The following is a 16,227-nucleotide window of genomic DNA, read 5'->3' on the forward strand; positions in this document are numbered from 1 at the left end:
TGCCTATTTAGAATAATTCTGCTCTGGATATAACTTAGGAGACAGGATAATAGTGCTCTATTTCAGATTTTGTGCATCCCTTACTAATTTTATTGAGGGTCTCAGAGGTCCAACAATCAAAGAATTTACTGCAAGTTTAACTGCAACACAGTGCTCCAACACAGAACACTCCATCTAAAAAGCACAGAGAAATTTGAGTTAATTTGGCAATGACAAGGCCTTTTAAGAACTGGCTTTAGAAATCTAGCGGAACACTATAAAATACAACCAATACAAATAAAGATGCAGTACTGGCTTGGATTAAAACTCTTTCCTATGAAAGTGTGATCTGAAGTCTTGTCTCTAACCCCACATCCTGGCACACGACCCTTCAAATAGGAAGGTGTCTCCTAGCCTCTGATCCTCTGTTTCCTCTTCCTTAAGGAACACAGAGCTCTTGGGTTTGTTTCAATAATTTTGGTTTTTTCAGGCGAGAACTGTCATAGCCTCTTTGGATTCTGATTTTAATGCGATGCAAAGAACAACAAAATACATTTTGCTACAACTGGGAAGAATACAGCTGCTACATCCCATCTATGCCAGGGATAACACATCTAGATCATCGGACAGCTTTGAGCTAAGCACATATTTGTGACATGGAGAGGCGAAAAATATACTGGTGTCAAACTAATCACATGACAACCTTGTAAACTAACATTGCTGCTTTTGCTAGGAAAGACATGAGCAATAAAACCTACCTTAATGGTTACTTGTTAATTAAAAGAAGAACAGTGTAAAAACTGTAATATGAACACAATTTGATTGCTCCATTATAAAAAAATAATAAGGTTCTGTCATTGCAATCTCCAACATTAAACTACTAAAATGAAATCAGCATGTTATTTTTTTTTAAGTGTTTGAAGTGTGTTTTATATATATACACCACTGTTGTAATAATGACAATAGTGATAACCTAAGCGTAAAATCATTGTGAGTCTAAAAGTTTATGTTCTAGTTCCTAGAGGGGACAGAACAATAAATTATTTGAGATACCAAGGGCTGATACCTAATGAGATAGAGCCTAGAGAACCCTGGGAAATTCTCCATTGTACTATATTAAGAAAATATTCAATTTATCTGCTGTTTAAATCATGTTAGATGAACTGGTCAGATTTGAATGAAGATTTTCTGAGACTAAATGGCTGCCTATTGTTAAATTAATTTTAAATTATTCCTATTCATTAAAAAAAAAATTAAAAGGAAAATCTGGGGTTTAAGGCTCTTACAAACATTTCACAAAGGAAACATTGCTCTAAGTCCTCAAACACACCAGGAAGATCTGCAGCTCTAGCTCCACATTACTAAACGTTTTGCTATTTCTCCCTCTCCTTTTAGTATCACCTTATCACCCACGAATGAGGGGATGTATCAGTGAATCTGTCCTAAATCCAGCCATGTCTTGGGGTGCACCAGGCACAGCTGGGCAAGGGAAGAGATTCTCCTACTTTGCTCTGCATTGCTCTGGCCTAGAGGAATTGTGGCTTTCAGCGGAATGACGCCTCAGAATTTTAGCTTATAAATTTTTCAAATTCTGTAGTGCTTTAATGTATAACTCTAAAACTTTATATAGAGTGTTAGCTACTGTCTTCAGATTTTGCTCAGAGAAAACAATTCCCCTAGGCCTGAAGCTGAAGGACACCTTACTGTCTCAGGCCCTGAAAGTACAAACAAAAGTGAGTTGGGGGCAGGAGCAAATTGGGGATATATGACTTCATTACCTGAAGCTGTAACTGGAGGATTAACCCCTGATATGTAAATGGACCAACATATCTGTCAGAAAAACAGATCCTGACCGGTGTCCATCTTGGGTGTAGCCTCTTGGAGGCGTCTGACCGCCCAAGGTACACCCTTTGAAGGCCTTCAATAAATACTTGCTTTTACTCTCTTAATCTGGTCTAGCCTCTCTTCCAGGTAGCCACTCCAAGGCATATGCACTGGCCAGCTTCACCTCAAGTCCTGTGTGTGGTTTTGGCCACCATAATACAAAAAGGACAGAAAGGTATTAGAAAGCATACAAAGAAGAAATGGTGAAGGGCCTTGAGGGGAAGCCATATGAGGAGCAGCTGAGGTCACCTGGTCTGCTCAGCCTGTAGGAGACAGAGGGGAGACCTCACTGCATTACAATCTCCTCGTGAGAGGAAGATGAGGGGCAAGCACAGACCTCTTCTCTCTGTGACCTGTGACAGAGCCCAAGGGAATGGCATGAAGCTGTATCACGGGAGCTTTAGGTTGAATATTAGAAAAAGGTTTTTCACCTTTTCCAGAGGGTGCTTGGGTGTTGGAACAGGCTCTCCAGGGAAGTGGTCACAGCACCAAATCTGCCAGAATTCAAGAAGTTTTTGACAGAACTATCAGGCACATGGAGTGATTGTTGTGTTGGTTCTGTGCAGGCCCAGGAGTGGGGTACCTCCCAACTCAGGATATTTTATTATTCTATGGAATAAGTTTTTGCTATCATTTATTTTTGATGAGAACTGGTGGAAAAGGAAACCCATTCCCTCTCATCTCATTTTTCTCCACTGAGTATCTTTCTACTGTCTCTAAGGCATAGGCAAGGAATGACAGGGTTTGTATGCCTGGGCAACACTATCTCTTTGCACAAGTTTCCTTCCTCAACAGAAAATGGAAGATGTTTCAGGTGATCAGGATGACAGCGCAAAAAATGATGCCTTCTGTTGTGCATCCACTATTACAGCTCACACATGTTTCGAGGTACTTCAATATAACATGTATCAGTTTAAATAGTCTACATATTGCACAGACGTTTACACAGGTATTAATATGTGTTGACCTGTATTATTTCCAAAGGAATTTAATTAATGATATAGAATTGTACTTCAATACACAGGTATTAATATGTGTTGACCTGTATTATTTCCAAAAGGAATTTAATTAATGATATAGAATTGTACTTCAATATCTTAAAAATACTGTTTGCACTCTAATATTCAAGACAGAAAAACTATGCAAGAAATAATTAACTACTATTTCATTCCTATGCTCTCACTCTCTAAATATATGAATTATGACACTCACTGCAAACTTGCAGTTGTGTAAATGCTATCAAAACTACAACAGTTTGCTTAATTCACAGAATTATTTTTTAGCTTACCCAAATCTGTAGCTTGATTCTTTTTTCATTTTTGAAAACGGTTTTTACTTTGAAATCGATCCCAACCGTGCTTACAAATGCAGATGTAAAGGAATCATCAGCGTATCGGAACAAAAAGGAGGTTTTTCCAACACTGCTGTTGCCGATAATGAGCAGTTTGAACATGTAGTCAAAGTTCTGGTCAGATGCATCTTTCTGGCCATATCTGGAATCTTGAACGGATGCCATCTGTAATTCAAAATAAAAAAGAAATATCTTATTGTCTCTTTTATCATAAAAAATGGAAACATTTCAATTTTATTGGAGTTTTTTTGTACCAGGTATCAATGAAGCTCAAGAAGAATATCTTCTTGAAAGACTTGTCATGTGTATGCTTCAATGTGAACTTCAAGTAATGCACAGAGATCTAATTATTTTTTGTGATTCTCGTAACTAGTAGTAGTTCTGCTACCAATAGTGGATGTAAAAATGACTGGTGACGGGTACCAAAACAAAAATAATATGAATTCTAAAAGTCTGGGACAATTCTTGGTATATCACTAAAAATACTTGTTTTCAGAAAATGTGATGAATTGATGGTGCAAAAAACAATCACACTTCATTTGTGTAAGAGAGAAATAAGAGATCAATACTTCCTTTTGACACAGTAGGTATATTTTCAAACAGAAGCTTAGCAATTTTTACATCTAATAAAATTCTTGAACCATTTATTTTACTGTAAGTATGTTGCTATCTTTTGCCATCCCTAAAAATTTATTCAAAGTATTTTTCCTCCTTCACCAGCTTTTAGTTACCATACCATTCAATAGTGAGTATATACACCTCTGAAATAAAGTCTTGATATTTTTCCAGTACTAGTATATTCTGTAGTTTTTTGAATTTGCAATATTAATGCAACATCATCATAAGTGGCAGTTAGATTAATATAATATTAAGGTTTGGAAGGGATGTTAAAGATCATCTAGTCCCAATCCTCCTGCCAGGAACACCTCCCACCAGACAAGGTTGTTCTAGGCCTTGTCTAATTTGGCTTTCAACCAGACTGGAGCATCCACCACCTCGCTGGGCAACCTGTGCCAGTGTCTCATTACTCTCACAGTAAATAATTTTTTCCTAGTATCTAATCTAAACTTCCCCTCTTTCAGAGTGTACCCATTCCTCCTTGCCCTGTCACTCCAGTTCCTGTCAGAGAATCCCTCTCCAGCTTCCCTGTAGGCCCTTTCAGGTACTGGAAGGTGTCTCTGAGGTCCCCACACAATCCTCTCCTCCCCAGGCTGAACAGCCCCAGCTTGCTCAGCCCATCCTCATAGCAGGGGTGCTCCAGCCCTCACCGACCTCCTGGCCCTCCTCTGGACTTGTTCTAACAACTCCTTGTCATCGTGCTGGGAACCCCAGAGCTGGATGCAGTGCTGCAGGTGGGGTCTCAGCAGAGCAGAGGGGTAGAACTCCTCTCTCATCTGCTGGCCAATGGTGCTGTGGATGCAGCCCAGGATTCCCGTGGCTTTCTGGGCTGGGAGCACTCACTGCTGGCTCATGGTGAGTTTTTCATCAGCCACCACCCCCAAGTCCCTCCCCTCAGGGCTGCTCTCCATCACTTCTCTGCCCAGCCTGTGGGTGTGCCTGGGATCGCCGTGAACCAGGTGTAAGATTTTGTATTTGGCCTTGTTGAGGTTTGCAGTGGCCCATCTCTCAACTGTGTCAAGGTCCTACCAATGACACCAACATTTGAAATCTGAGTCCTTAAAATACAGTTTTTAATCCATATAAAACATCTGAATAAGCACATATAAAACATCTGAGTAAGCTGATTACTGAATACTGTTAAAAGAGCAACCTATTTTACTCTAGGGACTTCAAAGATCATGGATTCTATTTATGAAAAGTATACCTTAGGCTGTCATGAAAATTGCAGAGATTAGAGTGAAAACGTGACCCAAGTTCTACCTAGGTTGCTCAAAAAGAAATGGCAAAAATAAAGAACTTAGAGTGTTTCAGCCAAGTTTTCAAGAAAAATTATCAAGTATTTTGAGAGTCTGTGGAAGTTCTTTGATTATGATTGTTCTAAGAACAACACTTTTGCATGCTGATTTGAGACAGAATGACAGACACCATAACCTAACATAAAGGCTTACAGAAAAGCAGCTCATGTAAAAGCTTTCTAATTTAGACATCTCAGAATGCATTTGGGCAATCAGAAAGGACAACTGGAACCAGGATGACAGCTGTGCACTAACCCACATTCTCAGCAAAATTTTAGTTACTGTATAATGTTTTAGATAATTCTGCTACCTCAAAGCATCAAAAACATGATGCCAGCTTCTTTAGGCTACTGAAGAGGCACACAGGAGTGAAGACCAAAATCTCTGAAGAAGACATTGGAAGTAGCAATGAATTTTCTATCAAAGTTTTTAATAGAAAATTCAGTTTCAGATCTGTATTTCATAAATCATGGAGTAGGGAGTATTTTATTTCAGAATTCTATTTCAGCATTACCTTCTTCATTACATGTAGTATTGGGTACCTACACATTTCAACCTGAGTGTTTGCATTGGCCTTAAAATTTATTCACTTCTTCCACAGCTATGCAATGAATATTTAGAATTAAAACCTGAATACTGTCAAGCATACACATTACTAATCTTTCAGCTTTATTATTTCTATAGAAAAGAGAGAAACTTTCATTACTGTCCTGTATTGTGTAACTATTTGGGGATTCTTTGCTTAGAACACAAGAAAAAGGAAATCAAATATTGATTAAATGCATCTACTCACAAGTTGCTGTAAAGCAGCATAACATGCTGATGTTACATAGAGTTTGCAACAACAAGTCAATGAGGTCTATCAGACCAAAGACTGCAGTGGCTGTGGGTTCCAGATGTGTGACCACTACAGCAGGCCGTTCCACCACCCTTATGGCTCCCCTCTCTTGTGCTGCAGCTGAAAGCAGTAGTTGCCCCTTGTAGCAAGGAAAAATATCATATTCTTTCCTGAACCTCCTAGGAAGCCTATCACATCTTTCCACATCTCCTAGGAAGCCTTTCACATAGCTTCTTCAACCAGCTTAAGATTTACAAAAAGAGGTTTAAGCTTTCATCCATTTGCTGCCCTGAATCCTATGAAGCTTCCAACTCATCCCCACATACTTTAATGCCTAACACTTCAGAAACAGTATGATTCAGTGAGCAAGGAAATCAGGAGACCTGGATTCTAATAATAGTCTTGCTAAACCATGTACATTGTGCAGCCTTCCTGAGTAATAATGCATTTCCTGTGGATAGTTTTAAATACAGATTTCACCCACAGGAATTTCAATGCCCCTCTATATTAGTGTGGTTATCTGCATTACTCATTCAGCAGTTTCCTTAACATTTCTGAAAAAAAAAAAATTTAAAACTCAACACTTTCACTGTGCCGTAAACTTACAGAGTCATTACTTGTGGTATCACAGGCAGAATTACAGGCATGTTGAACATAAAATTGAAGCTATTTTTATTTCAGGGGCAGGGGTATGTCCACTTATTACAGGACACAAAAGGCATAGGAAAGGCATAGGAAAGGAATAATTTCTCCAAGAGGATTAGTGAGGTAATAATTGAAATTGTTTGGAGAGACTAACTTCAGCTAGTGAACCAGTCTCCCTGTCCATAACCCCAATGAGCCTGCACTAGTGTAAAGAAACATCAAACTCTGTGCAGTTGCTAAGACTTTGCCATTACTTCCCAAACTCACTCATTCTGTAGTAAGCAAACAAGACAAATTCTTCCAAGTACAATCCACACTATGCTCACAATCTAAATGATATCCTAAAGAAATACATCTGTATTTCCGCTGACTGTAAGATGCTTGGTCCTCTTGAAATTTTTGAATAAGCCTGTAGCGCTTCTCTTTCTTAAATGCAAGCTGCTGACTTAAAAATTAAGTATGCAATGCACTGTAATCCACTTCCCAAGGTAAGAATATGACAGTTCACTCCTGACAGTACTTTTCCCTACTATTGGAGGTATATGTAAAATATGAAGAAGATTGTGACAATGTTCCACCTTTGGAAGTTATGTTGGAAGCAATCACTAGGAATGCTGTGTTCCCACCTGTAATTAAACATTACACATGGATGAGAACCAAATAAACCTTAATAAATAAACCTTAATGTTACGATATTCTGTTTTGAATAAAGTAAAATGCATATCTTTATGTTGATCAAGTTCTTTTCCCAAAGGTTAAATGGATACATTTAACAAGCATCACTTTCAACAAAACACGCTGCGTTTTCTCTTCAGTATAATTTTGCCCTTATTTGGTAAAATTGAAGAGAAAATGCAAATTATTTTGATTAGCACCAAAAGCAGTCAAACCATTTCCTACAGGACTTAGGACAGACTTGAGAGTCAACTGAGAAGTCTAAGCAACTGAGAAGTCTAAGCTCAAGACAATGAACAGAAAACTGATAGACAGGAGATCTCACATGCTTGCTCCTTATCAAAGGAGGAGTTATGTTGCCAGTTTGAATATGGTGCAAGGACAAATAAAGGATAGCTTTGTATGCTTTCCTGCTTACAGCACATCTCTAAACTCCTTAAACATGGATTATTTAATGGCATAGGCAAGTCCAATCATTAAGAAGTTTTCTGTTCAGACCCAGGTGCTTTCCAAGTCTCATGTTTAGCTGTTTCCTTGATCCCAAAAGAAGAGGTGAAAATAGAGCAGGGTTGAGAACAAATGACAGAAAAACTGTGTTTACCTGCCACTTCCATGATTATAACAAAACATTTGGCTATGCGACTCTTTATGCCTTGACAGGCCTCATTCTCTGGCAGAATCAATTTGGACAGATTTCTTACTTGAGCACCGCAGGATGCTGTGGCATTCCTGGCCTGCACACAACTTTAGTTTGCATTTACATATGCACCCCACTCTGCATGCTTAGTATAGGATGATTGGCCCCTGGAAAATATGGTGCAAAAGGCAAAAAAGCCTGACATTGAAAACATTGAGATTTATTCCTTCACGTCTTTAGCAAATAGGGTGGTTCCTTTTAAAAACTCTAATAACAGTCATGTCTTGAAGGAAAAGATCATTAGGAAGTCCAGAGAAAATGTCTTCCTTCTATGCACAGTGAGGATAGAGACGGATAAGCGAACTTTAAGTTGTTTAAAAGTGCAACACTCTCTTTAAGTCTAGTGTTCTTAAGCCCGCCACTGAAAGTGGGGTAACTGAGGTCCTTTTTAATAGATCACTTTGGTCAGATGAGAGTGGAACAGCACTGACTGACCAGCCTTTATATACACATAGGCGCAGTGGAAAGAGAAATGATTCTTTCCTACATACAGGGTAGAAATATATACATTTCTTTCCATACAGCAGCTGACATTAGTTGATATTTTAGTAAAAACAGAGTTTCCTGCATATGCAGCCTTTTGCAAGGCAATCTTTCTGCCTTTTGCAAAATATTATTAGCCAAACATAATCAATGGATATTGAAACAAGGGAGTACAATGGAAAAATTCAATTATTCTAACTTACCAAACTGTATGTAGAATGTGCGAGTGAAACTCACCACACATCATTGTCTTTCAAGCATAGATCAACTTACATCACCAGAGTAGTTAAAATATTACCAAAATCCCTATGTATATGAACACTGTGACAAATAACCCAGCCATGAAGAAATTAATTACTTTTGAGGTGAAATATCAGACTAATCTAGAGACTGGATTGTAATCTTAACTCTTTCAGAGGCGTCCTATGGTTTTTGTTTTCTTCTTTTCTACATCTCGGGCAAGCTGCTTACTCTCTTGTATTTTTAGTGTGATCTCAACATTGTTATCCACAGATGCAGACCTGAGCCAATTCCCACAAATCTTAATCATTTATTTTTTAACCAATTAATGAGAATTAGCAAGGTTCAGTAGACAATGCATCGGCCACTTATTTGGAATTTACTGATTGCCAGCCATCTGCAGAGCACAGCTTGTAAACTAACGTACTTGGCAGCATTAGGAAAAGCCTATCTGCTTGAAGGTATTATGGGGTCAGAATCATGTATATATGTAAATGTATCCCAGCACTATTGAAAACATGTAGTTACAAATGCAAAGGGGTTATTTAAGCAGAACACTGAAAGGCAAAGTTGGGGAATACCAAGGAGAAACTGGGATGTAAGGTTTAAAATACTTCAGAAAAACTCTACCTGCTTCATATCAACAAAACATGAATATAGCCACACTGCCAGGAGCTGCCCAGAAGAATAGAATGTAAGGTAGTAAAAAACAGTTTTAACAACTTGGATTCTTGTGGTGAGCTCGTGAATTATCCCTCATTTCTCTTTCTTTAACCCAAATTTACTTTGTCTATAAAAAGAGTATCTTAGGAAGCATATTTCTAATTCCCACTCTAGGTAGCATTAGTGGCAAAATGAGATACAGTCCTAAGAGGGTTAGTATAACACAGAATATTAGGAGGCCACCCAAATAGTGCTGCTGTGAAAAGAAAAAAAAAAAACGCTGTGTCAGCCCAGGTGCTCCGGAAGAAATACATTTAGATTTACTAGGGAATGTGAAAGAATGAAAATGAGATGGCTAAAGCTTTCTGCCATTTACCCTATTTAGCACAGCACTCAGAGTCAGGAGACTAGGAAAGACAGTGTACCTTTTTGTTTGCCAAAGAAGCTGCATCAGACTAAGAGACTAAGTGAAATACCAATGCTACTGTCCAGGGCACTGATGAGACAGCATTAGTGACAATTCTGATCAAGTGTGTTTATGAAAGCCATGTTAAAATGGAAAAACACCCAGAAAGGTTAACAGGAGTATTATCTTGTGGCAGAAATAAAAACAAAATGGAACCAAACAAAAATCCAGTGAACAAAACATTAGCTTATTTCTCTGGACAGTAATCTGATCATGATGCTGTAAGAGCTATTTAGACTGATATATATTGGAGCAGACAGTGGATCTTATCAATAGCATAAACTGAGTGCCTCTTAGCTGGAGGTTAGTAAGTATCTAACTAGCAAGTGAACGAAGTATCTAACTTCCACAGTAAACTTCCAAAAAGGGGGAGTGGCAGAAGGAGGACTACAGACTCGAGATGCAGCTAGATTAGTTAACTTAAAGGTATATTTGAGATTCTCTGTGGACTTAGTGGCTCTTGTGCTCCAGTGCTTCTACTATGAACTCACATTGACATATCTAATAATTCTGATGAATGATAGGAGCTGAATTGTCATGCAAACTCCTGTATCTAATAGCTTTATTTGGCCTTTTTTACCATAATTTTATAATAACTTCTTAAATATCTGTAAGCAGCAGCCCACTGTAAGGGCTTGCTATTGCCCATCTCCATTGTGTTTGGACGTGTCTGCTATAAATATACCTTGTCTAGACATACCTACTGCCAGTGACAACAGGATATGAAAAACTAAGGAAAATTGTTTTCACTTCTTTCCTTGGGAAAGGAGATAATTTACAAATTACGTCCCACTTCTTAACTTTTTCCTCCCCTCAGCCACCTTTGAAATGATCTTTCCATACATAAAAACTGAGAAGGGGCCCCTCTTTTCCACTCCCCCAGCTCTAGCCATGAGCCACCTCTCCCCGGTGCAGGTGGACAACTGCTCCATGACTACACAGGTGGAGGACCGTGCCAACTTCCCGTGCACCTCGGCGGGCCCTCGGTACAGCTCACCACCCAGCCTGACAGCCAGGCGGTCCCAGGAGAGCTGCGCCCGGCGCTCGGGGGGCAGTATCTGAAAATCACCACTCCATGTGCCCGAGCGTGACTCGAAACCCACCCGCTGCCCCGCGACGGGCCCTCCCTGCTGGGGACACGACTCCTCGCACACGCCCCGGGCCCCCTACACGGGCAGAGAGTGTCCCTCACCCTCTGCCCGCAGCAGCAGAGGCGGCCCGGCGGCCCGGGCGGAGGGGCTCCTGCCCCGTCCCGGCTCTCGGTACACCGCGCCCGCCGCACCCCTCGCTGCGCTCCAGCCCGGAGACCGACCTGCATGGGCGCTTCGTGCCTCATCGCCGGGCGCGGCCCCGCCGCCCGCCCGCTGCCGCTCGCTGCCGCACGCCAACAGCCGCCGCCGCCCGCCGGCTCTGGCGGCAAACCCGCGTCGAGATCAGCACCGGAGCTGTCCCCGCTCCGCCCCCGGCCTGCCCCGCCCTCCCTCCCGTGACCTCCCGGGAGCCGTAGTCCTGTTGCCCGAGTCCCCCGCCCTCGCCTCTGGGTGAAGGGACTACAGCTCCCGAGGTGCTCGGCGTCAGGCCGCGAGCGGGCGGGGCCGAGCGGGCAGCGCGGCGGGCGCGCAGCTCCGCGATCCCGGCTCGAGGCCGCAGAGGGCGGCGGGGCCGAAGAGCGGGAGCCCTGTGGTGGGGCGGGGGCGCGGCGCGCTGTGCCCGTGCTGAGGCGGAAAGCGGAGACCGAGCGGGCCGAGCAGGCACCGCCGGCTCGGCGGAGGCGCTGTCCTCCCGGCCCGACCGCCCACAGCCGGAGGAGCAGCGCCGGCCGGTGGAGCAGCTCGGAGGGCTGCGGAAGCCGCTCGATGGAGCGGAGCGGGCTCACCCGGGCCCGGGCGCGGAGCTGCACAGCGCCCTCTGTGGGCAGGGGGACGGCGCGCCCGCAGGCTCCGGGGCCCGGGGCCGCTCCCGCCCCGTTGTCCCGCTCTGTTATCCCGCTCGTGCCCCGTTATTCCGCTCCCGCCCCGTTATCCCGCACCCGCATTCGGGCTGATCCCGTTCTCACGTGGCCCACCTCCAGCGCTGGGGCTGGGGGACCGAGCACCCTTCAGCTTGAGGACTGCTGGTCAGTGACCTTGCTGTGCACAGTGACTGTCCCTGGGCTGTTTCCTCATCGCATACCGCTGTCCTGTTTTCTCTTGTCTCGCTTGGCCTTTGTCCGATGGCTGGCAAACAGGGTCGGGCAGCTCAGCGTCGTGCTGCTGGGCCATGGACGTGTGAACATCGCTTCTGGATAGTGGCAGCCGCTTTTGTTGTCATTATGAGGTGGTGTTTAACCATCCAAGTAGATGTTTTAAATATCTGTATCAGCACTTTTGCTTACCCCATCCTCTTAATGCAGAGTCCATTTACCTTGGGTTCAAATGGACAGGTCCATACAGGGTAGAAAAATGTATAAAGGCTGTTGGAGTCAGATTTCAGATTTGGCAAGTTCTGTTCTAATGAAAGGGTCAAGATGAGCCAGGGGTGACTCTGGAGATGTCTGCCCAAGGTTTGAGAGCTAGATGCATTCCAGGCAGAGGAAAGGGCAGGAGAAGGCAGCAGTGGTGGCTGAGACACCATGGGAACAGCAGTTTGCCCTGTGGGTTATCCACTTTACACATGTGGTATACATTGCATGAAGTGAAGCACCCATAGGAGCTGTGCTAACAAAAAAATTATGTCATAGAGACATGAATATGGATTAAAGTGTGTACCAGAAGAAATTTCATCCTAGCTTTGCAAGTTTTTGATTTTATTTGCAGCTGTTTATACCTACCCCACTATGATACAAAGATAGGATGTATTTTTCAAAGATGGGCATTTTGTGGAGTTCACCCTTCTTTCCTGCATGAAACACAGAATGTTGCTGTTTCTGCCATTGTAGATATCTTGAATTTGCTCAGTGTTTTAGACCCACCTGCATAGGTGTTAAGAATTACTTTTGTGTTTTCTTAATGCATGCAATTTAGTCTTACTATTGATTTTAAGTGAATACCTACCAAAAATCATGAGTAACAACCCATTTCCCTCTAAAATCAGGGCACGTTATATGTGTTATCAATTGCAGTTAGGGAAAAACAGAGAGCTTTTTTCTCCTATGAAAGCTTTGTTTCATGGAGTTTTGGTTTTAGAAACTATTATAAATTTACCACATAGTCCTGAATATATATTAAAATATAGTTTTCCATAAAACACTCCTCATTCTGAAATGCCACTTTAAATCCTAGCTGAATAGTTGTTTGAAAAGTAGATTCAAGTGTTCTGAGAAGTTTTTGATTATGGAATTGAGAAAATAGATACTATGGATTTACTGTTATATTAAACTTCTAAAGTTTACAGATACATTAGAAATTTAAGACTTAAATGGTGCCAGGTTCCCAAATTTATCCCAAGACAAAGATCCTCCACAGCTTTCAATTATATGTGCATTTATCTTAACACTGAACTCTTGAAGCAGTCTCTTACTTAAAATCTCCATACAGGCAACTACTAATAGAACATGAAGCTGTGTTACTTCTACATTATCATATGTACTTTTGTGAAGCATGGGGTTTATTTTCTTCTAGTGCAAATGTTAAAGTAAACAGACATAGACAATACTTTTTTTTTTTTTAATTTTCAAATGCATAAAAATGCACAAATAATACTGATTTTGTAGAATCACAGAGTGGTTTGTGTCGGAAGGGATCATTTGGTTCCAACTTCTCAGTGCTGAGCAGGGACTCCACTCACTAGACCAGGTTGCTCAGAGCTCCATCCAGTCTGGCCCTGTCAATTTGCATTGTGTCTTGGTTGAAGACATGATGCTGGGGTAGTTTTTTATTTCTCTGTTTTTGTCTTTTTTTTTGTCTGGAAGAAACTTCATCTTTTTCTTTCTGTCTTCTTCAGAGGCTTTTGAAGACAGTATTGGGGAGGAATGAACCAGAATGAAATAGTATAGTGCTATACATTAGCAAGCTTCTGTACCTCAAGCATGGTAGTCCAGTGGCCTGCTGTGATGATTCTCCTGAATACTCTTGTCCACAGAGCACTGGGTTCATGGGTCAACAGTTTCTGTTGGTTAGTAATCACTGGGCCACAATATATTAATATTTTTGAAGCACAGTGTATTTGAAGCTCTCTTTTAAACCTAATTTCTATGAATTATGTATTTTCACCAGGTGTTAATCTATAGGGGATCCAGTTTAATAAAATGCCTCATTCTTTTAACCAGGTGTAGTAGAAGCGCCAGAGGAATAGTCATGAATATCAATTCTGATTTTCAGGTGTATTGATTATACCACCTTCTTTTCATTTGTTTTTCCTACAATCACAGAAATTTTTTTTCCCCCATACCAAATGTGATTCACGTAACAAGCTGGGTATTATTTGCTGACTGAAACTAAAGTAAGAGAAGTATTAGTTTTCCTTAGGCTATGGCAAAAAGTCATTCAAACAACATAAGTCATCACAAAGGCTAACCCAGAATGAACATGCTGCATGTAAGATAATGATAGCTAGGTGTGAATATATTTGTATATAGCATGTAAGAGTTATGTAGATGTAGAACTGTGGGATTTTGGGAAACTTTTTAATCTTTGTAACACAGTTTGGGTTGTGCCCAAAACATTATTCTACAGCACGTAGAAGATAACAATGACTTTCAGAGCTGCATATGAAATGTAAGAAAACATGTAATAATAAAGGCACCAGGAGGCAGCTGGTTTGTAACCAAGTGAGTTGTTCTGAATGCATAAACTCTGGAATTATGGAGAATATTAACAAAGCTGTTTCTCAGTTTTGCACTAGAGGTCTACATAAGTAAAGATAACACAGATGTGTTATCTTACATGGTATAGGTTACATGGTATAGCTTACATGATGATGTGACTTAAGTTCGGTGCATGTATTGGCAGCAAATATTCTCTGTGCTTTCAAAACTTTCAAAGTATAAGCCATGCTGTAATATTAGCGAGTAAGAGAGATTCAGAAGTAGAAGAAATCTGAGTTAATATGGAGAATAATAAGGCAAAGACCGTTAACTAAGGATCGTATTTCCTTTCTTGTAATTCTTAGATCAACATACAAATACTTTAAATTTTTGATTTAAGAAAATAGAGGTTCTTACTAGGTACATAATTCTAACTATTATGAAAGATCAGTGCCACCTGACAATGTTTTCTCTCATGTTCTCTTCCATAAGGTCAAATAGCTTTCTTTTTTTCTGCTGACCTTTTAGAAAACAGTGTTTCTTTTGCTCCAGCATGCCATTTGTCTTATCCTGAGATTGGACTTTGGATGCAGAGAACAGAAAAAAAAAAAGTCACGAGGATTTCACAAAGCAATAAAGGTCATTCACTCTCGCTCAGTCTGTCATGTTTTCAAATCTGGCTTATGATTGCAAAATGTAAATGTTGAGGTGTCCCTTCTTCAGATATTTCTTCAAAAATAAAAAAAAAGTATGAGATCTTTTGAGTAGGTAAACAGGAAATGTAGAGAGCAAGAAAATGGTGATTAGAGACCTCAGGAATGTTTATTTCCAGTTTTAAACATTATTTCATCATGAAGCCAAGCACAAACTAACAAAATACAGTTCTGAAATTAAGCTAGAAATTGATAATGGATTTGGCCCTGAGACAAGATCTGTCTCAAGCACAGATCTCCAATACACAGCCATTGAAAAAAAATCTGTGGGGAGTTCTTGTCAGGCTAGAAGACAGATAAAGTACATAGAATCTTGTCATAAGGTAAACCATGTTGTATTTGCAACAGATGAAGATTCTTCACTGCTATATAGATACTTGGCTTTGTGACTTTGGCAGATTCTGCAAATCCTTAAAATCCCAACAGACCAGACTCGCACGTCAGGCCGCATGACAGTACACTGCTGATGCGTGAACTGGAGATGCCACAGTAGGGAATGAGAAAGCAGTTGGTAAAAGAGCAAGTCTGATGCTCATCACATGAGACTTGACAGGCCTGCATTACAATGAAAGACAAGCAAACAGCTCTGTCAGGGATTTTTTTATTTTTCTTCTTCTGATTCTCAGAACAGAAGACACTGTTGGTCTACACACTATTAAACTTTGCTACCACTAGACCTGTAACATAGAACTGAAATGCAGCTTTTCATCTTGTGGATAAAGGACCAGCATAAATCACCACAGTTTTGCTGTTGATGGAAAAGAGCATTGGGTTAATCTGTGTTTGTACTGTTGTCATAGCTACTGGGTCAGAGCACCACATACACCATCACGCTTCATGCAGCCTCATAGTCTACATGCAATGGCTTCATTGCTGTGTAGAAAAGGGAGAACTTGGGATTTTCACTTTCTATTGCACAGCACCATGGTCTTGTCTGCAGTAAGGTCACTCAGG

The 16,227-nt window shown here is 41.0% G+C and overlaps 1 protein-coding gene across 1 annotated transcript in view; it reads right to left on the minus strand.

Annotated features, from left to right (window-relative positions):
- The window catches only part of RAB3C (RAB3C, member RAS oncogene family), a 119,368-nt gene extending 108,189 nt beyond the window's left edge, over positions 1-11,179 (minus strand). Inside the window, exons 1-2 of the mRNA XM_059492146.1 lie at positions 11,150-11,179; positions 3,152-3,379 (exon numbers count right to left, since the gene is read on the minus strand). Of these exons, the coding sequence (XP_059348129.1) occupies positions 3,152-3,379; positions 11,150-11,173 (252 nt within the window). The 5' untranslated portion in view covers positions 11,174-11,179. The remainder of the gene's footprint in view (positions 1-3,151; positions 3,380-11,149) is intronic.
- Positions 11,180-16,227: the final 5,048 nt, after the last annotated feature.

This window comes from Ammospiza nelsoni, chromosome Z (genome assembly GCF_027579445.1).
Source record: "Ammospiza nelsoni isolate bAmmNel1 chromosome Z, bAmmNel1.pri, whole genome shotgun sequence".
In the NCBI taxonomy this organism is placed as follows: domain Eukaryota; kingdom Metazoa; phylum Chordata; class Aves; order Passeriformes; family Passerellidae; genus Ammospiza; species Ammospiza nelsoni.